The sequence below is a fragment of the Carassius carassius genome, chromosome 3, assembly GCF_963082965.1.
Source record: "Carassius carassius chromosome 3, fCarCar2.1, whole genome shotgun sequence".
NCBI classification, from domain to species: Eukaryota; Metazoa; Chordata; class Actinopteri; order Cypriniformes; family Cyprinidae; genus Carassius; species Carassius carassius.
Window position 1 is genome coordinate 27,360,105 of NC_081757.1, and position 25,557 is coordinate 27,385,661.

At 37.4% G+C, this 25,557-nt stretch overlaps 1 protein-coding gene across 2 annotated transcripts in view; it reads left to right on the plus strand.

Moving 5' to 3' along the window:
• Positions 1-25,557, plus strand: part of hdac8 (histone deacetylase 8) — a 31,155-nt gene that overhangs the window by 4,907 nt on the left and 691 nt on the right. The window contains exons 9-11 of one of the 2 annotated variants that reach the window (XM_059535405.1): positions 105-199; positions 8,384-8,489; positions 18,843-19,230. In XM_059535405.1, coding sequence (XP_059391388.1) covers positions 105-199; positions 8,384-8,489; positions 18,843-18,865 — 224 coding nt within the window. In that variant the 3' untranslated portion in view covers positions 18,866-19,230. Of the gene's footprint in view, positions 1-104; positions 200-8,383; positions 8,490-18,842; positions 19,231-25,557 lie in introns of those variants that run through there. The other variant, XM_059535408.1, reaches the window with a different exon arrangement.

Here is a 25,557-nt window from a genome sequence, read left to right on the forward strand (position 1 = left end):
TAATTACACTAGTACAATGAAGCCCTTTTGCTGACTTGAGTCCCCCTTTCTCGCTCTCTTTCGCTCTCTGCGTATACAAATCTGCCTCTCCCTGTCCTTCTCAGGCGGCTATAACCTTGCCAATACTGCCCGCTGCTGGACCTATCTGACGGGGACCGTCCTAGGACAGACTCTGTCTTCTGAGATCCCAGACCACGAGGTGAGACCCTGCACTCTCTTCTTTCAGCAGCTGTATAAAACTCCACTCTCTCTCCTCCTCTTCCTCTGCCATTCCTGCTGAGTCACCCGGTCTAATCAAAGATGTCCAAGCACCTCTCAATAACAGGGTTTGTTTTCATGTGATTCAGGAGCAGGGAGGGGGGCGTGCGTGTGTGTGTGTGTGTGTGTGTGTGTGTGCACACCAGTGAAGGGGTCTTAACAATACTACTCTGTCCCTCCTGGTTGACTGAGAGGGACTTGTGCTTTTCTTTCCTCAACTGTTTATGCCCCCTCTCTCCTCATTCTCTTTCCTTAGAGAAAGAGAATGTGTGTACCCAATTCTGAGTGAGCCCTTTTAAGAGCTTTTTTTGAGGAGCTTCTGAGGAGAGATGAAGGGCTGGAAAGGCCTTCTGGTTGGTCTGGGAGAGTTTGATATCTCTCTTTTTGTCCAACTCACAAAGAAGGTCTTTTAATGTTTACAGAGAGCGCTTTCACGGTCACCGTAATAAAAGATGCCATTGTTTCAGCTGACATGACCTTCAGCGTCATGTTGACCTTTGACCTCTCCACAAGGCAAGCAACCAAAATAAAGCAGTGTAGATAACCGCCAGGGTGTTGGTTGTGGTGATGATTAATACACAGGAGCTTATAATAAAATAAGATCTCTTGTAAGATTATGAAAGTGTTTACTCTCACTTTTGATCAACTTAAGGGGTTAGTTCATCGAAAAATGAAAATTATGTCATTAATAACTCACCCTCATGTCATTCCATACCTGTAAGACCTCCGTTCATCTTCAGAACACAGTTTAAGATATTTTAGATTTATTCCGAGAGTTCTCAGTCCCTCCATTGAAACTGTGTGTACGGTATACTGTCCATGTCCAGAAAGGTAAGAAAAACATCATCAAAGTAGTCCATGTGACATTAGAGGGTCAGTTAGAATTTTTTGAAGCATCGAAAATACATTTTGATCCAAAAATAGCAAAAACTATGATTTTATTCAGCATTGTCTTCTCTTCCGTGTCTGTTGTGAGCGAGTTCAAAACACTGCAGTGTAGTGATATCCGGTTCACGAACGAGTCACTCGATGTAAACGGATCTTCTTGAACCAGTTCACCAAATCGAACTGAATCGTTTGAAACTGTTTCGCGTCTCCAATAAGCATTAATCCACAAATGACTTAAGTTTTTAACTTTTTTTAATGTGGCTGACACTCCCTCTGAGTTAAAACAAACCAATATCCCGGAGTAATTCATTTACTCAAACAGTACACTGACTGAACTGCTGTGAAGAGAGAACTGAAGATGAACACCGAGCCGAGCCAGATAACGAACGAAAGACTGACTCGTTCTCTATCAAGTTTTGCTGAATAAAAGGATCAGATCAGTTTCTTTAAAAGAAAATCTCACTGACCCCAAACTTTTAAAGAGTGTATGTTTTTCTATGTTTTAATCTTATTGATTCATTGATTGTTGTGAAATAAGTTGGAAAATATACAATAATTACCCAGTGGTTAATACATTATTTTTATGTGCTTTGTAACTTTGTAAATCCTGGTTATAAATTCCTGGTTCTGCTCTCTTCATATTCTTTGGATGATGCAGAGTTCATTCAGGTCTGTTTTTCAGTGTTGGCCAAACTGCTTATTGTCCATTGTGACTCTTATTGAAATCTGTTCACTATTCCTTCCAAGAGGGTTTGTCCAGACTTCACCCAGTTCAGGTCAGATGATCTTTAGTCAGTAACCTACCAAAAATACCTCAGAATCATTGACAAATGGGCAGTAATGATGTATTTTGGTAATGCTTTCACTCTTTCAGCCCCTTTTTGGCAGCCTTTTTAAATTATTTAGTAAAACATTTTATAGTTTAGAACCTTTATAATTAAAACCTTATAACCTTTGGTATTCATAGTTCATTACATTGTAGTCAGTGTACATGGTGTGGTGTGCTTGTGGTCTTTGCCCTGATAATTATACTATTCTATTCTATTTAATAGTGTAAGCATTTATTTGGTTCTAAACATTGTTCTCTATATGATGGCCTTATGAACCGGCCCTTCCTAAGAGCTCTGCCACCACTCCTTCTCCCCCTTCCCCTCATCATCTTCTCATTCTTCTTCTTTCTCTCTATAGCTTCTTTTCCTTTATTGTTCTCTCCATCGGCTTTTCAAAGCATGAAACATTCTCTCCTTCCCTCTTAGAGAGTGGAACCCCATCTCCTTACCAGCGCTGTTATTGTGTGTCCATCCCAGCCAAACAAAACACTATTTAACTGTAGTGTGAGTCCATAAAGACAAAGATGAGAGAGCGAGAGAGAGAGGCAGAGAGCGATAAGGATGTTAAAAGACAGAGGCTGAAACCAATGGGGGTATAAAAAAAGATAGAAGAGTATTGCAGCATAGAAGAAGCTGGGAAAAGAGGTAGAACAAGAAGCACTTTGTACCTGTGCAATCTCGCTCGCGCTCTCTCTCTCTCTCCCCTCGAGCCGGTCCAGCTGCTGAGATTCTGAGGCGGCTCGGTCTGGGTTCTGCCCTGCCAGGACTGCAAACAATGAAGACAGACTGGAGTGGAGGCATACAACGAGCTCATTCAGGCCCTGTCACAGACACAGAGAGATGAAAAAGTGAGGCTAATATAGACAGTCCTCTCACAAGGGAGAGTCCCAGAAAAAAAATGCAGAGCCTTTTATTTAAAGCTGAATTGTTTCTCTTTTAGAAGCTGATGAATTGGAAAAGCTTGTGCTGTGCTTGGGCCAAGACAGCCCTGGTCTAAATAAACGCCATTGTTGGCACTATAAGCACCATTGTCTCCTTTTAATGCAAGACCATGGTCTGTCAATCTAGATACTTTCTGACAACACTTTTGCACCAACTATGCATCTCTCTCCGTTCTCTCAGCTTATTTTGATTTAATCATTGCAAAAACATTGGCAAGATTTAGCCGATTGAGATGTTGTGATAGCATCTCTGGACACACAGTTAGCAACTGAAGCAATGAATTGATTGCCTTTTAGTGTAACTAACATCATGAGACATGCAAGACTCTGAGATGCTGTGGCATTGAAGTTGTTGTGTCACTGGGAAGTATGTAATTAAAGTTGTTGTGTAAAGGTGATGTGTGTAATTTTTGTGCCACTAATAACACCAAATGGAATTCCAGAGAGGTATCCCAAACACGTCTTCTGTTGTGCACTACTGTAATTATTTAATAAATCACCCCAGCCCTAAACTCACAGTATTGATTTAGCTAGAATTATGCATGAGGCATTATGAAAGTTTTCATATCACAACTGCTAAAGCTATCACAGTTTATTATTACTGTACTGAATTACATTACAAATACAGGTTGAGAAGGTAAGCAGACATCAGTGTTGGTCTCATTAAGTTTAAGCACTTTGTTTCAAATACCAAAAAGAACCTTGAACATTTAAATATACAATATTAACTGCACAATATAAATGCCTAAAGTAATGTTTGAAACAGATTAAAGTGCAAAAAAGCACTACTTTAAAGAGCAATGGTGAAGAATCGGAACCCTTTCAACCAGTTTCTTTTAAGGGTTGACCTCTTTTATTCCAGATGAAAATGTAAACATGTATTGGTGTAAAAAAACATTAGCGGTTTATCATACCGCTGTTTGATAAACTGTTTGTTTACAGGGTTTTTGTGATATTTCTACTTTTCTATAACACCTACTCTAAGAGATTGAATTTTACCCTAATGGGTGAACCAGTATCGCAGACTTTCTCAGTGTGACTAAAGCTTTTTTTCTTGTCTAAGAGAAAGAATATTGTAGAGTTGACAACTTAGCATTGTTGTTTACTTGCAAAAATATCTGTTATAAAAAAAAAAGTTAAAGGAAAAGTTTAATAATGAAATCATGAAAATTCATATTGTTCCAAACCTGTATGTCAAGAAAAACCTGTAAAAGAAAACTTTATTTGAAATGTCTTGGTCACACTTTATTTTAAGGTCCAATTCTCAATATTAACAGACCATGTCATAACTATGACTTTTGCCTCAATATACTCCTAATTTGCTGCTTATTAATAGTTAGTAAGATTATTAAGTTTAGGTATTAGGTAGGATTGGGGATATAGAATATCATGCATAATGTGTTTTAAAAGTACTAATAAACAGCCAATATGTTAATAATAGACATGCTAATAAGGAATTAGTTAATACTAAAGTGGTAAGATAGTAATCATCTTTTAAGTAAATGGTCACCAAAACAGCTTGGTTACAAACATTCTTCAAAATATCTTTTAATACAAATTTGCAATGTCAAAAGGTTGAGTAAATGATAACATTTGCAGTTTTGGGTGACCTGTACATTAACATTATCTGTGTTAGTTGAAGGGTTAGTTCACCCAAAAATTAAAATTGTCCTTTGTGACTCACCCTCATGTCGTTCCATGTCGTAAGACCTCCGTTCATCTTCGGAACACAGTTTTAGATATTTTAGATTTAGTCCGAGAGCTCTCAGTCCCTCCATTGAAAATGTATGTATGGTATACTGTCCATGTCCAGAAAGGTAATAAAACATCATCAAAGTAGTCCATGTGACATCAGAGGGTCAGTTAGAATTTGTTGAAACATCAAAAATACATTTTGGTCCAAAAATGACGACTTTATTCAGCATTGTCTTCTCTTCCGGGTCTGTTGTGAGTGAGTTCACGATGCTGTTGACGTAAGACGCTGCTGCCGCCACAGCAGTGTTGTGAACGCGCTCACAGCAGACCCGGAAGAGAAGACAATTCTGAATAAAGTCATAATTTTTGTTATATTTGGAACAAAATGTATTTTCAATGCTTCAACAAATTCTAACTGACCCTCTGATGTCACATGGACTACTTTGATGATGTTTTTCTTACCTTTCTGGACATGGACAGTAGACCGTACACACAGTTTCAATGGAGGGACAGGAAGCTCTCAGACTAAATCTTAAATATCTTAAACTGTGTTCAGAAGATGAATGGGGGTCTTACAGGTTTGGAACGACATGAGGGTATGTCATTAATGACATAATTTTCATTTTTGGGTGAACTAACCCTTTAAGAGGACAGGAAAGTGTTAAATCTACAAAATTCCTGTTGATGGCCAGTTTGGCTAGACTGGGACCGTGTGGCTTTGTTCTGGTCAAATCTTATCAGTGAGTGGTAGGAAATTTGCTGTGTTTTTGTTTGAGTGCTGTCAGGGACTCAGCTCAACCCGCGGGTGGAAACGGCCCTCACTGCTCTGTGGTCAGGCAACATCTGTACATCCTCTCCTTAAAAAAAAAAAAAAAAACACCCTTATTTTCACTTGTTTCTGCCAAGTTATTTTCAGCACAGTCCAATGAAATAACAAACACCCAGAGCTCTGTTTCCCCCCTGCAGCCAGTCAGTCAGCCAGAAAGACGTCTGATCCTCTCTCTCTGGTTCTTCTTTTATTGAACTCCACTACACATGAGAATTCAGAGCGGGGTTACAAAGAATTTACAATCTGCATCACTTCTTCCACTGCCTCTTACAGACAAACTTCAACATACCATTGAGCAAATGAAGTACTCCATCCATGATCTCAAACACTTAGCCACTTAGAGTTTACAGGTGTATCGTTCATTAATGAGCTCAGACAACTAATATGAACACAATCTCAAGATGACAGCTGTGGTTACGCTAGTCAAACAGTGCTAAAGGGATTGTAAGGTCTTCTGTCCTGTCTGAATAACTTGAGGAGGGGATGAAGACCCCACCAGGCACAACAGGAACAGACAGCACAGACCATTTAGAGAACCCGAGTATGGGTGGAGCCATTGTAGATGGGCTAGTTGCCTTGCAAATTGATTTGTATTGAGTCATCATGCACAGCAGGGTAGACCGTCGTCACAGTTCAGCTAGTTACTTGTCTCAATGTTACAGCATTTTAAATCTTTTTTTGATGCACATACACAAGTTCTCATTGGCTGCCAGCTTTTTCACAGCAAGTTCAACAGGATGTTATGGGTGCCAGGAGTGTTATGTTTGCATTGTCTGTAGTTTTGCCCCTTGAACCAGGTCTGGTACTTCACTGTAAAATGCGAGACAGACAGACTGTCAGCACAGGTTTGGTGCAATACTGCCCGCACGTACTGACCAATCTAGAAGGGAAGTGTTTCAGACAGTAGATGCTGTTTGTCCGCCCATGTTATTGACTTAAGATGATACTGAAAACACCTTGTGTTCAAATGATTTAGGGTTTGTTTTTGAGAGCTTATGATTTCTTAAAGCTTTTATCAATATCAATTTGAGACTACAGGTCTGCAGGTGTTCCTTAACTCCTCCAATCTCATTCATCTTGAAGAAAACTTGTGAAGCCACAGCAGTAATAGTTAGTGTGGATTCTGTATCTTCTTCTATGGGTGGGACTGTTTGTGCCGTTGCGTCTAGGAAGTAGCTGGCTCCCAGAATTCCGGAGTGGAATAAATGCTGGAAATGAGCATTGGGGAAGTCCATAATGAATGCTGGGTGGTGTTGATAGTTAAGGGTCAAAGTTCAAAAGGTAAAGAGATGAAACCTAAAGTCACCTTTATGATGGGACACTGAGAGACAATGAAGTGTTGGGTCATATTTTGACTCTGAGAGTGGATCATTATTGTTTTTTCCTTAGTCTGTCCTGTTGAGGAGAGAGCTACTGAGCTTATTCTGTATTGTCTAATTTGATCTGACCGAACTTTATTTGTAATCTATTTACATTATTTTCTCCATCATGGCAAAAGTTAAAGGGATAGTTCACCCAAAATAAATCTTTATGGCCAGTTCAAATGGATTATGTTCTCTATATTTTTATGCATGTATGGATATATGGTAGAATGGACATTTAATGGAGTGACAGAAATCTCTCAGGCTTCATTAAAAATAAACATTTGTGTTTTGACGATAAACAAGTCTCATGGGTTTTGGAACAGCCTGAGTAATTGATGACAGAATTTTCAGTTTTGGGTGAAGTAACCCTTTAAATAAAGAGAGTTTCAACCTGATCTTAGCGTGGTCCAAACCAAACAATCAACAGAGCTGTGGACAGTGCTGTTTCAGATTAGCCTGCTTGGGAAAAGTTGAGTTCATGGGAAAACAAGTGGCATGCTGTGGTGTCCCATCTGTGTGAATGCTTACTAACAGCATAATCAAACTAATTATGTGTGCAAAAAAATTAAATGTCCAAGTGCATCCTATTTCAGCATTACTTAGGCCTGTGTGCATAAAAACGTGAGACTGCACACATTCACAGTCTCATATGTTGTATAATCCCTAACATGTTGGAGCACACTGGGACCGGAGGTAAGCCGGATAAACAAAAGACAAGTAATTGAAAGCAGAGCTGAGCTAATGCATGTAACACACATACAACCAAATCTGATCTCTATCCAATTTAAACAACAGAAACTTTACCAACACAATGCAAAGAGTGTTTTTGAATGCCTGGCTGTCTTTCTGGCCAGTTCATAAAGTTTCCATTTCAAAATCATAATGCAACACTAATTGTAATTCAGATGCAATTCACGATAGGGGAAACTTTAACTGTTTTTTTGGCTTGCCTTCTCAATACAAGGGTCAGAACGCTGTGACAGACTAAGCACAGCTATCCAGCAAGCTGATGTATATTTGTGTGTGTGCGTGTGTGTGTGTGTTTGGAAGAAAGTGGAAGTATGACTAAACCTTTCCAGATTTACTTAAGTATATGCTGCTTCCTAGCTGAGAAACTTATTTTATTGAAGGAAACCTAGGTCACATTAAAAGGTCATTAGTTAAAGTGTTTTTAGCAGATATCTGTTCTAGCTGGAGAAATGTTGGTTTGCCTGCATGCTGGTCATTTGCACTTCTTTTGAGTGCAAGTTATAAGATGTGTGAGTAGCATACACATAATTACACATATTTAATTAAATGGATAGTTTGACCAAAAATAATCATTCTCTCATTATATACACTTGCCCTCCTGTTATCTCAAACTCATAATTCATACATGTAGTAAAAGAAGACTTTTGAAGACATTTAAACTGTGACACTGTGGTGAAAGACAACCTCTTGAACATAAAAAACCTTGTGTTTCATGGATTTGGACAAAAATAAGTGTGCAAATAAATAATTTCTAATAAACGCTTGAGTAAAAAATTGTCACTTTAAGTGAAGGTGACTTTAAGTATGTTTTGCTTATCTCTAATCCAGTACTTCACCGAATACGGGCCGGATTATTCTCTGGAGATCAGCCCGAGCTGCAGACCCGACCGCAACGAGAGCCAGCATCTGGAACGGGTCATCAGCACCATCAAAGGTAATCACCATGACGACAGCCAGAAACTCACCAAACACCAACACCAACCCTGAATATCACCCTCTCTCCACACTTAATCCAATACCATTTCCACAGATGGAATGACTTTTGTCCATTTCAAAGCTGGTTAAAATATTTAAAGTAAGGGTCTGTTTATTTGGAAAACTGTTGATGATGGGTAGGATGGCGTGTGAGTCATTCGTTCATCCAGCTGTCCCTCAGGCCTCCTCAAGAACTTTGTGTCCCACCCCCCTCCAGTGTCCAGAGAGACCTTTAAACCAACCACAGTTGTCCCCTGTGACAGGCTGTCCTCAGCTGTAGAAAAGAGAAACATGTCTGTTTGATGTCCCCGGTCATCAGTAAACAAATAAGCAAAGCATTCTTAGAAACTTGAAGCTGGAGTCTCAAGAGAGCGGCTGGAATGAGAATGAGAACGGGCTAAACTAGGAACATTTGCACACATGTACGTGCAGGATCCCAGACACGCACTTATCCACACATTTATGAGATGTTCTGTGACAAAGTGTCTGGTTTGTTCCTTTGACACAAGGTTTTGTTTTTATGTTCTTCTTGTTGTAAGCCAGAACTTTAGTGTATTTTTATGGCTGCCATTGTGCATGAACTCTGTGTGTGTGTGTGTGTGTGTGTTTGTTTGAGGTTTCAGCAAACTCTTGCCTTTTCACCTTCCCCAGGGACAATAGTCTTAAGACTCAAAACATGTTGCAAAGCTATGCTGAGAACATTTCAGATGCCCATTGGATGTATAAAATCAAGATTTTTCCTTTTGAGCTCATTCTAACATCTGTGTGAATGGGCAAAAACCTGGCAGTGAAAAAGGAAAAGCAGTGTTCCGAATATTAACACATGGGCATTGTTTGTGTCTAAGAACAAATGTATGGGATGAAATTAAACTCAAAATGAATAAAATAGAATCGATTCAGAAGAGACGTGAATGAATGCACGTGCGTCGCCTGATCCACAAATGAACATTTTAATCCCTACATGCACAAATTATGATAATTTGTAATACAAACTATAACATTTGTATTCACAAATATGTCTCTATTTGAACAAAATGCTGCACATTAATGTAATTCTTAACTCTGCAGACACCGGTTGAAAAGCATTTGTTTGTGTAGTGATGCACATTCACAAAATTTTCAAATCGTGTACACGTTAATGAATTGCACTGGGCCTTGTTCGTTAGTAGTTGTGTGTGTGGGGGACGTGAAATGCTGAAAACTGAGATTGAAGTCAATGGGGACCAGCAACTGAAGGTGAACTATCACTTTAAAGTAGCTCATTAGAAAAATACTTCCATAAAAGTATTTATAAGTAACTGATATTAAAACTACAACTGGTTGTATTGTTGGCAGACTAGCTGAGTGCTTGGTTGCTGCAGTCTGTGTTAGGATATAAATATCAGCATTAACAAACGTTAGGGAAATTGCTCACCTAAAAATGAAAGATCTTCATTTCATTATTTCTTGTCATGTTTGTCATTGAAATATTCAGTTTTATATCCAAAAATTGTTATAATACCAATGAATGAATATCTGACAATGATATGTCTGTGTTCATGCAGCCATAAACTCCTAATTGAAAGTAATTTTGACACAAAGTGCATATACTTTACATGACACAATATACAAAATGTGCAAAAGTAAAAATATATGTGACCCTGGACCACAAAACCAGTCATATATGGAAGCATATGGTTAGCATTATTCAATTTGTCAAGACACTTACGATTGCATTTTCATTCAATGTCCCGCAATGAATGTAGCAAAGTTCAATGTGCACATTGAAAATGCATTCCGAGCCGATCACGTGTCCGCCCCCTCGCGCCATGTCAATCACTGCGTGAACAAGGCAGGGCTTGCAGAAGGTCAAGAGACTCAAGACTCAAGAAGAGGATTCAAGTGAGAGAACATTGAATGCGGGACATTGAATGAAAATGCAATCGTAAATGTCTTGACTGTGAGTGTTAATGCAATTAAGTAAAATAGCATTTGAATGATAATTTTGCCACAGTTTTTGCTTGAACATGTTATACATATCTAATCATTTCTGTAATACATTTTCATTTTATTCGTATTCATTTTACAGATTAAAACTAGTGTGTGAAATGGCAAATGAAAATTATGTAATTTATTTTTCATTTTCATTTGGCACCATACGTTGCACAAATGTATTGGAAAATGTAAATGTAAATACAGAGATGCATTGCCATTTTACATATTACATTGTCATTTTGCATATTACATTCCAAATTGAATAATGCTACCCATATGCTTCCATAGTCATAAGGGTCAATTTTAAATCATCTGAATGCTGAATAGATAAGCTTTCCATTGAAGTATGATTTGTTACTATGGCCTAATGGTTAGAGAGCTGCACTAGTTACCAGAAGGTTGCCGGTTCGAGTCTCGGTGCTGGCTGGAGTTGTAGGTAGTGAATGAAAATCACCTTTAAAGTTGTTCAAATTAAGCTCTTATCCATGCATCTTACTAATCAAAAATTAAATTTTGATATATTTATTGTAGGAAATTTAAAAATATTTTAATGGAACATGATCTTTACTTAATATCCTAATGATGTTTGGTATGAAAGAAGAATCGATCATTTTGACCCATACAATGAATTGTTGGCTATTGCTACAAATATACACCAGCGACTTAAGACTGGTTTTGTGCTCCAGAGTCAAATGAATTACCATTACTGTAACATTCTTTAACATAAAAATGCTGTGCTTCTCGAGATTTAGATTCAGATTCATAATTTGGATTTAAAATGCAGTCCGTAACTTGGCGCTCAAGTGGTTAATAAACAGAACTGCATGTGTCTTGCGGAAGAACATTGTAGCCGGAGCTTCTTCTCTCTGTTTATGTCTATGCCAAATCATGCAGGTACTGGGCTATTCTGCAGCTGTACCTACCCGAGCCAGTATAAATAGTCATAATATAAACCCTATTATAGGTGTACCATAGTGATTTCAAGACAAGCCAAAAACACTGTTTTGAAAATGGATTCATGGTGTACTTACTTATTATAGGAATTTTTTTAACACAAAAAAAAGTTACGGACTGCAGCTTTAAGTAATGTTGTGCTTTTGTCATTTTTATTTTTTTTCTGTTTAAATTTCATTTAATTTGTAATTTCAGTACTTGATTTAGATTTATTTATAGTACTTATAAAATAACTTATTTTAATTAATCTTAATTAATTTTCTAATGTAAGTTTTATTTAATATTTTATTTTACATCAGCTTTATTTTAAATAAAGCTTTATTTATTTATTTATTTTTATTTAAGTTTACAATAACAACACTGCTGTGATGTGTTAAGTGAGTAGTACACCCAAAAGGACAAAAGATATTTTATGATATTTTGATAACTCTTTTGGCCATACAGTCAGAGGGGACCAAAACAGCATTGGACCTTCATAGTAGAGATAAAATCTTTTTTTTGTGAATCATGAATGAATAGTAACGGAATCTTCATATTTGTATGAACTATCTGTTTAATGAAATGAGTGTTCATCCCTCTTAACCACCGTTGTTGATGAGAGAGACAAGAGAGGCGGTTTGTGGTCTCCTGTTCTTATCACCTCACTCCTTATGGGATGCAGTTGACTTGTTTAACCACCCTTGACTTTTGTGCACCCAATGAGTTAAAATACTCATGAACAAGCTGAAGAAACAGACAGTCACATCTGCTCCACCTTAGCATCAGTCTACTTAGTGGCGTTTCAATTACGACTAAACATTTCTCCCCCCATTTACATCTCATTGATCTCTCGCTCGGCCCCTGCTCTGCTTAACGTCTTCTCCACTTGCTCGTCTTGAGAACAGGCATCTTTGCTGCTAACCTAAAGGTCCCTCAGAGGTCACCACCTCATCGTACGAGGAAACGGTTAGTACAGTCTGACAACTGACAGCCTCGTTTCTGACCTTCACTTTAACTTAAGGCTGGAATACACTAAATGTCTTTTACAGACTGAACAGATTTAAAACTACTTTCGTCAACTAGTATCAAAATGTCCAGACTGTAAATTGAGGCAAAAATCTAGGCAAAAGTTGTATAGTGTATTATAGCCATGTGTTGCTTTACACATTTAAAGTAACAATCCACTGTTTTTGAAAATAGGCTTATTTTCCAACTCCCCTAGAGTTAAACAGTTATGTTTTACCGTTTTTGAAACCATTCAGCCGATCTCTGGGTCTGGCCGTAGCACTTTTAGCTTAGCTTATCATAGATCATTGAATCTGATTAGACCGTTAGCATCTCGCTCAAAAGTTACCAAAGAGTTTCGATAGTTTTCCTATTTAAAACTTGACTCTTCTGTAGTTATGTCATGTACTAAGACCGACGGAAAATGAAAAGTTGTGATTTTCTAGGCTGATACTCTGGCTAGGAACTATACTCTCATGCAGCAGGCGCAGTGATATTACGCAGCGCCTGAAAATAGTCCCCAGCTAGTTTGTGTAGTTGCAACAATAGCAGAGTTGCTGGGGACTATTTTCAGGCGCTGTGTAATATCACTGTGTCTTAGTACACGATGTAACTACAGAAGAGTCAAGTTCCTTGCACACAGAGTCTGAAATTGTCGGATGCGTTTTTTTGTTTGTTTTTTCGTATTCGTCATCCTTTCCTATCGAAATGCTTGCTACGGATGCAAAAACCCAGAAAATCAAACGTGATCCGAATGTTTTTATGACGGACGAAGGTTTTCAGAGGCAGTGTGTGAACATGATTGACACAACGTGAGGTCGTATTTATTTTTTTACGTGCTAAAAATTTTGACTCAAGTCTGCAATGACTTTAACAGAACTAGATAATGTGATTGTGAATCAGCTTTATCCAGCATGTATGCATAGTAAATGAACTACAACTGTATAAACAGACCAAATTTGAATTTGTTAATTGCTGAAAATAATCCCCTTCCCTATAGCTCTCAAATTTGAGGTGCATTTTGACTGGGCATGTTGCTATCCAGTCATTTAAATGGGAATCTGTGTGATTAGGAGTTTCTTGTGAGGGCGAAAAAAAGTACCCCATGTTGATTTCACTTCTCCCCAAAAGAAGGCTTCTTAGTTTGAAATTGACTGCTTCAAGCGATGCTTCATGCATCATTACATTACACTATATGCAATAGACAGTGGAGCTTTTTCCTGTGAAATTTTACTAAAATGTGGCATATGTGACAATACCTTAAGCTTAAAAGAGATTTAAGAGCTACGGTGCAGTGAAATGTTACCTTTGTATGTCACATATTACAAAATATTTGATATTTCTATAAATTTTTCAGAAGATATATTCATAAACAAAAATTACACTTACTTCTAGAGAGAGTTTTGCTTATTGCTTAAAAAGTACATGACAAATATGCACAAACATGCTTATTTTGTGTGCCTATGCGGCATGGGTAGCATACATGTTTGCTCTGTCCCGCAGCTCTAGGGACTAATTAAAAAGGGCTTAAGGCACAGACTGCTCAACTTCCATTTTAGGGTTTCCACCCATCTCTTAAGACTGCTATATACGACTGCTATATGTGCAAAGCTATCACACATGAGCACAGATTCCAGATCAGTTTGGCTTGTAGGACCTTCTGCTTACAGAGGGTCATAGTGAGTGAAATAGTGTACAGAGGTCAGCTTGTGGAGCCAGGTTAAGTGTTCTGTGCTGCACGCAACACATCACGTCTTTAGTTTTATGAGAACTGACAAACTCCTGTACTTAGATTCTATATGGCTTCTTTAGGTTAACCAGTGTGTTTATATAGGCATGCTTGACTTTTCAGTGGCATCTGTTCTGCCATGTTGAAACACAGGATTTACATGTGGTATGTTAAATGTGCTATGTAAAACCTCTAACTATGTCTCAGATATAATTGTTTTGGGGTATTTTTAGTTTAAAATGTATTTTGATGGTGCAATTATCTGTCTGTAATTTTACTTGTACGTGGCACATCTTATGTAAGGTATCTAGAGTAGGTTCCTGAAATCGAACATGTACAAAGACAAGTTTGTGAATTACAACAGTTCAAAAGTTTGGGGTCAGGTCATATGGGTCATATGATGTGATTAAATTTTTTTCTTTCTCTTTGGAGTGTAACAAGATCTTGGTGCGTAAAGAAGACCTGTAAAGTTGCAAAGACTAAAGTCTCAAATCCAAAGAGATGTTCTTCATTAAAGTTAAGACTCTGCCCTGCCCCCTTAAAGTGGCTCATTCAAACACGCCCCCACGTCTACATCACTATGTGGAAATATTTGCGTAATGCCGCCTAAATGTTCACGCAAAGAAAGAGGTGTGGTTTCAGTAACCACAGTATGCTGTGTGTATCTAGGCGAAAGCAAAAACACTTTATTCGGCCTTACCGAAAGTAGATGCATTAAAGAATCTTTAAGATTACTTACAACAGAACAGCAACGCATTTTATGGACGACCGTTTTGTGAACCTAAGAGAGGAGGTAATTCTGACTTTGCTACGACAGTTTGGCGCTTGTGATTCAGCTATTGTAAGTATGTTTTGTTATTAGATTTACGTATTTGCTATTGACTGTTCAATGCAGAGTTTTGCTCGTTATGTGTGTGTGTGTGTGTGTGTGCGCGCGTGTGTGTGTACGCATGTGTGTCTGTGTGTAAAAGAGAGAGAGACCGGGTCACTGAAGTCACAGTTGAGTCAGCTGTCTTAACCGTCTGTGGCTTGTATTCTGCAAACACATACGAGCTTCATCACTGTGTCTGTCACACGACTGTGCTTCCCTTTCAGGCTTGAACTGATGGTAAAACTAAGGCCATTATTAACAGGTCTTTACATTTATTTTGAAAGATGAAGCTCGCGATTATGGAAAGGGCATTACATTTCCGCTGAGTGCTTGTGATGTTCGGCCAATCACAATGCACTGGGTCAGTTGGCCTGTTGACTGTGCTTGTCTGAAGGAGGGACTTTGTAGAAAACGACTCATTTGAGAGAGGCAGTGTATAGAGGACCTACAACAATGTACAGTATTGGAATTTTTATATTTGATAATGTGTTTTAACATTAAAGCATGTCAACATATTCTGTTACACCAAATAATGTGCATTTTAAATAAATGCTGTTTTTTGAACTTTATATTCAGCAAAGGATCTTTATCAAGTTTTCAATGAAAACAAAAAATTCTTGATCACCAAATCAAAAAAATCTGATTGGTTTCTGATGATTTATTACAATTAAAATGTTGTAATAATTTATAAACAAATTAAAATTAATACATTAATTAGGAATAAATTAAAATTTTAAATATATGAATATAGAAAGCATTTATTTGATCTTAATTTTAAAAATAACACTGCAGAGTTTCAGTTAACGCATCAAAAATGATTAACACAGATGGATTAAATAAACCTTTTAGTCTATTTGTATATCTATATATATATATATATATATATATATATTGTACGTGGATTGAACAATGGAATTAAGTTAGGACAAAATGTATAGTAGGGGTGTAACGGTACGTGTATTCGTACCGGACCGTTTCGGTACAGGGCTTTCGGTACGGTGCACATGTGTACCGAATGACCGAATGCAATATTTTGATTGCGGAACATAGGTACATTTTCGTGTTTCCAAACTAACATATTAAGTGGCAGAAGTCTCCACGTTCAGCGCAAATCCCGCCCTGCAGCTGATTCTAAGGCCGATGACACACTGGCTGCGTGGCGTGAGCATGGCGTTTCTGCTGCGTGTCAGTTGCGTGACGGCTGCTTCACGTTTTCTGTGTCTTTACACACCAGAATGGTGCCTGACGCGGCACTGACGCGCTGCTGCTGCTGTATGTGACATAGAGGGAGGCTGTCGACAGACCAGAATCTTGTCTTCACGACAACAATATCTATTCTTCATGTTGAGCATAAATATAAAGCCTACTGATAAAGGACACCGTCAACAGTATTGACGGCAAAATAGACTATGTTTGACAGGTGCAATATGCCAGTGTGTCACCTGCCTAAGGTTTTCAAAAGGCATCACGCGAGTGTGAATATCACTACAAATAGGAAAAAACTATTGTAATTCAAACGCAGCTCCCGTCGGCATTTAAACAGACTTTACACTTTGGAAGAGTTATATATATTTTTTAAATATGAGCAGGCCTACAAGCTGGGATTGGTAATGCTGCACTGTAATCATAGTTATTTATTTATATTTTTCATTATATTTTATTATATGATATTGGTTTGAGACTGAGAGTATTTTATTTAGTGGAGAACTTTGCAGCAGTATTTTATTTCTTAGTCTTTTTTTATTTTATATATATTTTATTAAAAAGTATTTTAAAAATTTGTAAACCAATTGTTAAAAAAGTTTATAGTAATAAACAACCTGCAGTTGAATTTTTCATTTCTTTCCCTTACTGTACCGAAAATGAACCGAACCGTGACTTTAAAACCGAGGTACGTACCGAACCGTGATTTTTGCGTACCGTTACACCCCTAATGTATAGCAGTTGTGTTGCTTTTGCTCATTTTAATCAAATAAATTGAACAGGAATGAATGAATTAAAAAAAAAAAAAAAAGTTTACTAAACAAATTTCATGAGACATCTATGTGCCAGGTGAATTGTATGTGGTGTTACACTTGGCCAGTGGTTTGGACTAAGCACTATTTGTATGGCAGTTATTTTGTGGTAATTGTAGTTTTTGTTTGGATAGTCAGGTCAGTGGAGCACACTGGTCAATAGACGACAAATGGTTGGGTTTATATTAGGAGGAAGTAATTGTTTGTGATGAGGGTTTTATTAGGCACTAAATTGCACCACTGAAGTGCAGGGTTTTCTAAAGACTCCTGTATTGTTTTTCAGCAAGCTCGCACAGCCCCATGTGCCTCAGCTGAACAGCTCACATCAATGAAACTCTTTAATTAGGATTTTCTGTTGTGCTCTGTGGTTGGATGTATATCACATAAGCGCCGTGTTTATGAGGGAAGGGCAACTGTGCAGATGAGGGATAAGACGAATGCCGACCTGTTTGATGAGAGTTACCTGAAGTCTGTTTGCCTGACCCTCCCAAACAGTCGATGTTCTGACCATACACACAACCATTTCTCTGTGAAGAACTGCGATTGATTAATGCAGGTAATAAATAGAGAGGCTTGCAGTTGTTACACATTACTGGAGTTTTCAAGCACATCTGGGTAACATTTACGACACTCTGCCTTGCGTTATAAAATGCTGAGAAAAAAAGAGACAAAAAGGAGTAAACACCATACATTGTTGTTTTCGGTGGTTCTGATCAGCAAATACTGCAGTTTATCGATCTCATCTTGAAGGCCATATCATTTTAAACAGTGGGTGTTAATAGAGACGTATTGTTTGTGCATATTGTAGCCGACTACAAACAAACTGAACATCTTTGTTGATTCCATCCCTGAAAACAATCCATGATTGAAAAGAGCATGCATATGTAGGCCTGAAAGATGCAGACGGGAGATCATCAGACATCTGCTGAATTCTACATGTAAAGAGATTCATAAACATTTACGGGTTTCCTTAATGTGAAACCACTTGAGTTTTAGGAAAGGAAAAGCCTGCTCCTTTCAAATGAGAATTGAAGGTAATTAGTTCCAAGGGCTTCGGAACCACAACCTTCAAAGTCAAAGAAACATGTTGCATTTAAAAATAGTGTTAAATTGTCACTGTAAATGTATGGCTTCCGATTAAATCACTAAAAATGAGGGAACGCTTTTTGTCCACAGTCATAACTTCATCTACATTTCTTGACAAACTTTGGATTAAAATGTCTATTAAAAGAGATTACATTTTATTTAATGATTATAAAGTGGCTTTGTATATAGTATGGTTTCCTATCGATTCCTTTTTTTTAAACCAGGATTTCCTTTAGTGCCTTAAATTCAAATTCATTGGCCAACCATAATGTTATCAAAACACCAGCTGGTTGGGAACAAAGGGGACGTCCTTTTTCAGCTCAACTGTATAGTGTTCGTGTGAATGGCAGGCACAATTCCAATGCAAATCCATGTAAATTGATTTAGGTTTAGAAATATTTGAATAGCCTGTGCTTCCATAAGAGATGTCATAGGAAATCCTGTCCAAATCAACTCAAATTTGAATTCTCTTTTCTTTGTTTCAGTTTGTGTCATTGTGACATTAAAGTGGGGTAGGTTCATGTTCAGGTGGACATCTTTCGGTTTGTCAGCACTGATTTCATCTGTAAATCTTTCACAGTTACATTCATTAAACCAAATGTCTCCATAACTGTACTAATATTGCTCAATATGTTTTCTGTAATTCATTTCGACCCATTTTTAAAAATTGTCTCTATCTCCTCCCCTGCTTGTTTACAGGGAATCTGAAGAATGTAGTTTAGGAGTGGGCTCCCGGCTCATGTTTCCAAATCAGGCCCAGCTCCTCTAATGAAGACGGTATGTCGGAGCCATCACCAGAGGGGAGCTTGGAAAACATTACTTGAATGTTTCCAGGGGAATTCTTTTTTTTAATGCAGAGATGGGCCACTTTTTAGTCAATGTTGGATCTGGTGCAAACATTTAATGGGTGTACTTTTTTACAGAAATCCAAAGCCATTTTCGGATCAAATGTGAAGCATAAATGCAATATGTTGTGGGTGCAGTATGTCACAAATAACATGCTTTTGTGTCACTCTTGCTGTTTTTTACTATATGGGATCGTTTGAATATGAGATGCTGTCAAAGGGTTGAAAAAGCCTTGTCAAAGAGGCATGGCAAGTCACGGTTTGGCTTCACACTATTAATGAAACTATCTTTTATGACTTTTAACTGCAATATCTTGTCCCGTTATGGACTTGATAAGTGAAATTGAATGGGCAGACTGACCAAATTCCAAGTCATGTTGGCTTCATGAACTTTTTTTTTTTTTTATGTTGCCTATGGCAGGCTTTTTACCACAATGTTTATTTTCTTTTGCTTGATGAGTGAGTCAAAAAAATTGCAAATGTTTTCAAGCTGTCAACTTTTATTTTATTTTTTTATTTTATTTTTTGTATAAATGCTTTTCTGTAATATATTAAAATACAAAAAAATAAATGATGTGGCTTTTTCTTCCAGTGAGTGTTGTCCTTGTGTTTCACTGGGGGCTGCCACATGTGGAAGTCCTGTTCTTTATGGATTTTTTGGTTGCAGAGGTTTTTCTGAATGGCACACCAAGTGTGATTCATTAAGTCCTTTATTAGCTTTGAGAGATGGGGGATATTGCATTTTAGGCCAATAAACTGATCCATGCTACCAAAAGAGCACTGTAAAACTTGCAGAATTAAACAGAGACAGGTCTGATTTTCAGCAGCTCGCCCTATTAAAACCCTAATGCACGTAGAACCAAACAGTCTACTCAATACTTCATGATCCTGCTTTTGATTTCTCCTCTGTGCTTTCTGCAGCAGGTTACTTTTGAAAGAATAAATAAATAAGAGAATGAATAAATTTGTTTTGGGGCTGGGGGGTTGGGGGGTGGGGGGTTGAAACATGACACTCTAGTATACGGTTTCATTTCAAGCTTTAATAGTTTAAAATATGCATGTTGAATACTTGCAGCTGTATTTTGAGTCTAAAATAACATGATACCAGGCTTATCTATTAACTTTTCTGTCCAGATTGATTAGGTTATTTAAATGCATTAAAATGCAATATAAAAAATGACTGGAATACAGCTATCCTACAATGATGTTTTCTTCTTCTTTTTTTTTTTTAAGTAAAATTCAGAATGTTTTTTTTTAATGGGGGGGGGGGGGGGTATTATTCCCCGTAAAAAAAAAAAAAAAAAAAATATATATATATATATATATATAACCTTGAAAAAAATCTTGACATTTCTGAGGAATTGTTTTTAAGAGAAAGATTTAGTCTCAGTGTTAAAGCAGGCTATTTTTTCCCCTTCCACCTTTGTCATGACTCTTAAACTGCAAAGTTGTTGATCATCTTGTACCTGGACTAGTTTACGTTTCTACTGGCATCTGATGTTTGACATCCCAACGAATTTTATGCAAAGTGGCCCCCATGGCTTCCCTGACAACGTGTTCAACTTTCAGTCTGACTGATCTTCTATTCACTCCATTGATCACAAACAGATTTATACTACATCATGTATGTGTGTATACTGTGTATATTTATTGTTTATATAAATACACACACACCGTATATATTTTGAAAATATTTCCATGGTATATATTTATATTAATATTATTGATACGAATATTTTGAACCTATAAACAACATATTTTCTTAAATCTATACATGAATGTTTGTGTATTTATACATACATAAATATACACAGTACACCCACATTTAGGCCTATTCTGTAAACAAAACTTTTATTTGGGATGCGATTAGTCTTTTGACAGAATGAATAAGAGTTTTATATGGAGAGTTTTTGTCAGCAGCAGTGGACTGAAGGATTTGAGGAGTGTGAGCCATTATTCTATACAAAGTGTACTTATTGACATTAGTTCTCGAGTTGTGACAAACAAAGGGCATGCCAAAAACGTTAGTCTTCATTTGCATAACGTTTCCCACAGGGGTGAAGCAAACCCCTGCTCTTTACTCGTCACTTCCCTCCTAATCTACATGTGAAGTGTCTTCATGAATGACGACAGATGCGGCCTTAAACCCGTTAAAACGGAAAAGAAAGCAATTCGTTTTTAATCGATACTGAGTCGAGCAGCTCAAGTTTTCTTAGACGTAGCTTGCGATAGTTTCGGTCGAAACAAAGTTTTTTTAATTGATACAATTTAATTCCTGATTCAGTGAAGAATGACAAAAGTAAAAAATTCCCCTTTTGTCTGTTCGTTATAGATTTTGCAGCAGCTCTTTGCTGCATGTAGCCTACATTTGTTGTCTGATTACCATACTGTGTTTAGAAGATCTGTACGACTCAGCCAGGAATAATTGTCTCGATATAGCGATATTTGTTATTGTATTTTGCATGTCTATGAATCTAATTATTAAGTGAGCAATTATGGCAAAAGTGATTGAGGTGTGTCGTGTGTGGCTGAATAGTGAACGTGATAATTCTGCTCTGTCCGCGCACTTCATGAGCGTGAAATAAAAACACACGGATTAAACTCCACTCCGGCACACGGATCCTATTAATTTATATCCTATACACATCAAACACATTTCACAGTTTCCAATGAAACCGTTAAAGCAAAATGTATATTATTATGTTAATTCAAATTAAATATTCGTCTCAGAAAAAAGCTTTATCACATTGCCTCAGAATACAGTAGCAGGATTAATGTACTGTACTTTTAATGTAATGATTAATGTAATGCTACTTTTTATAGTTGTATGGTGCCAGTAACGTTACAGATTTAGCTTCTGTATCTCAAATAAGAAAAATATGGCTTTGGCGAGTAAATAATTACAGAACATTAATTCAAGTAATCCTTCGTGTGCTGTGATTATAAATTGTCCTCGACTTGACACAGTCCAGTCTCGCAGATGATCCACGCCATGTTTTCGAGCGGACTCAGGTCCCTCTTGAGAGCGTCGAGTGTGTGTATTTAGGCTAATGCCTTTGATTCAGTAACAGTTCATTGAGGGTGCTCTCTCTCCTGCAACAGGACGGGAAACATTTCCGTGAGTTCACGTCCAGAGTCGACTGCGTGTCTGTCTTTGCCAAATACAACAGCGCCATATTTCAACGGCTTTATATTCACGCAGTGCATTCTCAACGCATATAGTCATTTCTGTAAATTATAAAAAAGTCTTGTCCTTTAGTCATACTGGATTCGCAACACGAACCCAAGTTGACCGCTTCTCCTGTAAAGGTAAGTTATCACATAAACAGTTGCATTTGTTAATTTACTGTTGTTGTTGTTTTAAACTTTCATATATTTCCATTCTGTAGCCTAAATTCCAACATTTATTTAACTTTTTAACTTTATTGTTAAAAACCCTTTAAATGTTGTTTATATGACGCAAGAAAATAATTATACAGAATGATGCACATACACTTTTTTATTATTATTTTTGTTCATAGAGCTTACATATTTCTCTTCCTCTCTTGAATAGTAAATATGGATATATTTATTACGCAACACGTTTATCGCTCTGTTTTGGGTCTAATCACTGGTTGTAATTCAGCTGTTTAAATCAGTTAGTTGAGCGTCACCAACTAATGTTTTCATCTTGTTTGTGTCCTAATTGACTGTTTAACTGACACCACTAACCCACATCTCCCTGACTAGTGATAGTAGGAAATGAGAAGTTATCTGTTCTAAACCACACATACTGTGACCCTAAAAAAGGTAATCAATTTGAATGGCAAATATAGAAAAATAATATTTAATGTAACTAGAATAAACATTATGCTTTGTTACATTACATTTTGAAGAGTCCAATTTTAAAGTTGGGCTTCGCAGATAACCACAAAATATGTTTTTTACATTTGTCTTGGTCTAATTAAGTTGTAAAGCTCATCGTGTTTTATGTGACTGCTTCCAGGCCATGAATAATGAATACAATGAGCTAAACACAAAGATCTCGAGATGAATGCCCTACAGCTGTCAGTGTCTGAGATGAGCCTGTGTGCTGCTCGTTGCTGGAGGTCCATTGCAGCTGCATGCCAGCTTTCAGCAATTATGCCTTCACCCAAAAAGAATGGCTTTAAGTGGGGATTGAGGAGAGTGGAGCAGCACATATGATTAAGCGCCTCATTACTTGTCCTCCGTGTGTGCGAGCACATGTGAGACGCAGGAGGATATGGAGTCACAGGACGCTGTCATGTACTCCATAATAACCCCACATCTGAGGGATTATGAATGGCTCATCTCTACAAATAGTCTTGGAACGTCATATGACTTGCTGCCTTTCTGATCCATTGATAAACTCTTGCCTTATGATCTCAGTTAAAGCCATAGTTCACCCAAAAATCACTACACTACAGATTTTTTTGGTCTTAGATTTGCAGTTCAATTCAAGTGGACAGATTTCACAGTAATCCGTGTAGTCTATGATGAACATTGATTGATACAATTTAATTCCTGATTCAGTGAAGAATGACAAAAGTAAAAAATTCCCCTTTTGTCTGTTCGTTATAGATTTTGCAGCAGCTCTTTGCTGCATGTAGCCTACATTTGTTGTCTGATTACCATACTGTGTTTAGAAGATCTGTACGACTCAGCCAGGAATAATTGTCTCGATATAGCGATATTTGTTATTGTATTTTGCATGTCTATGAATCTAATTATTAAGTGAGCAATTATGGCAAAAGTGATTGAGGTGTGTCGTGTGTGGCTGAATAGTGAACGTGATAATTCTGCTCTGTCCGCGCACTTCATGAGCGTGAAATAAAAACACACGGATTAAACTCCACTCCGGCACACGGATCCTATTAATTTATATCCTATACACATCAAACACATTTCACAGTTTCCAATGAAACCGTTAAAGCAAAATGTATATTATTATGTTAATTCAAATTAAATATTCGTCTCAGAAAAAAGCTTTATCACATTGCCTCAGAATACAGTAGCAGGATTAATGTACTGTACTTTTAATGTAATGATTAATGTAATGCTACTTTTTATAGTTGTATGGTGCCAGTAACGTTACAGATTTAGCTTCTGTATCTCAAATAAGAAAAATATGGCTTTGGCGAGTAAATAATTACAGAACATTAATTCAAGTAATCCTTCGTGTGCTGTGATTATAAATTGTCCTCGACTTGACACAGTCCAGTCTCGCAGATGATCCACGCCATGTTTTCGAGCGGACTCAGGTCCCTCTTGAGAGCGTCGAGTGTGTGTATTTAGGCTAATGCCTTTGATTCAGTAACAGTTCATTGAGGGTGCTCTCTCTCCTGCAACAGGACGGGAAACATTTCCGTGAGTTCACGTCCAGAGTCGACTGCGTGTCTGTCTTTGCCAAATACAACAGCGCCATATTTCAACGGCTTTATATTCACGCAGTGCATTCTCAACGCATATAGTCATTTCTGTAAATTATAAAAAAGTCTTGTCCTTTAGTCATACTGGATTCGCAACACGAACCCAAGTTGACCGCTTCTCCTGTAAAGGTAAGTTATCACATAAACAGTTGCATTTGTTAATTTACTGTTGTTGTTGTTTTAAACTTTCATATATTTCCATTCTGTAGCCTAAATTCCAACATTTATTTAACTTTTTAACTTTATTGTTAAAAACCCTTTAAATGTTGTTTATATGACGCAAGAAAATAATTATACAGAATGATGCACATACACTTTTTTATTATTATTTTTGTTCATAGAGCTTACATATTTCTCTTCCTCTCTTGAATAGTAAATATGGATATATTTATTACGCAACACGTTTATCGCTCTGTTTTGGGTCTAATCACTGGTTGTAATTCAGCTGTTTAAATCAGTTAGTTGAGCGTCACCAACTAATGTTTTCATCTTGTTTGTGTCCTAATTGACTGTTTAACTGACACCACTAACCCACATCTCCCTGACTAGTGATAGTAGGAAATGAGAAGTTATCTGTTCTAAACCACACATACTGTGACCCTAAAAAAGGTAATCAATTTGAATGGCAAATATAGAAAAATAATATTTAATGTAACTAGAATAAACATTATGCTTTGTTACATTACATTTTGAAGAGTCCAATTTTAAAGTTGGGCTTCGCAGATAACCACAAAATATGTTTTTTACATTTGTCTTGGTCTAATTAAGTTGTAAAGCTCATCGTGTTTTATGTGACTGCTTCCAGGCCATGAATAATGAATACAATGAGCTAAACACAAAGATCTCGAGATGAATGCCCTACAGCTGTCAGTGTCTGAGATGAGCCTGTGTGCTGCTCGTTGCTGGAGGTCCATTGCAGCTGCATGCCAGCTTTCAGCAATTATGCCTTCACCCAAAAAGAATGGCTTTAAGTGGGGATTGAGGAGAGTGGAGCAGCACATATGATTAAGCGCCTCATTACTTGTCCTCCGTGTGTGCGAGCACATGTGAGACGCAGGAGGATATGGAGTCACAGGACGCTGTCATGTACTCCATAATAACCCCACATCTGAGGGATTATGAATGGCTCATCTCTACAAA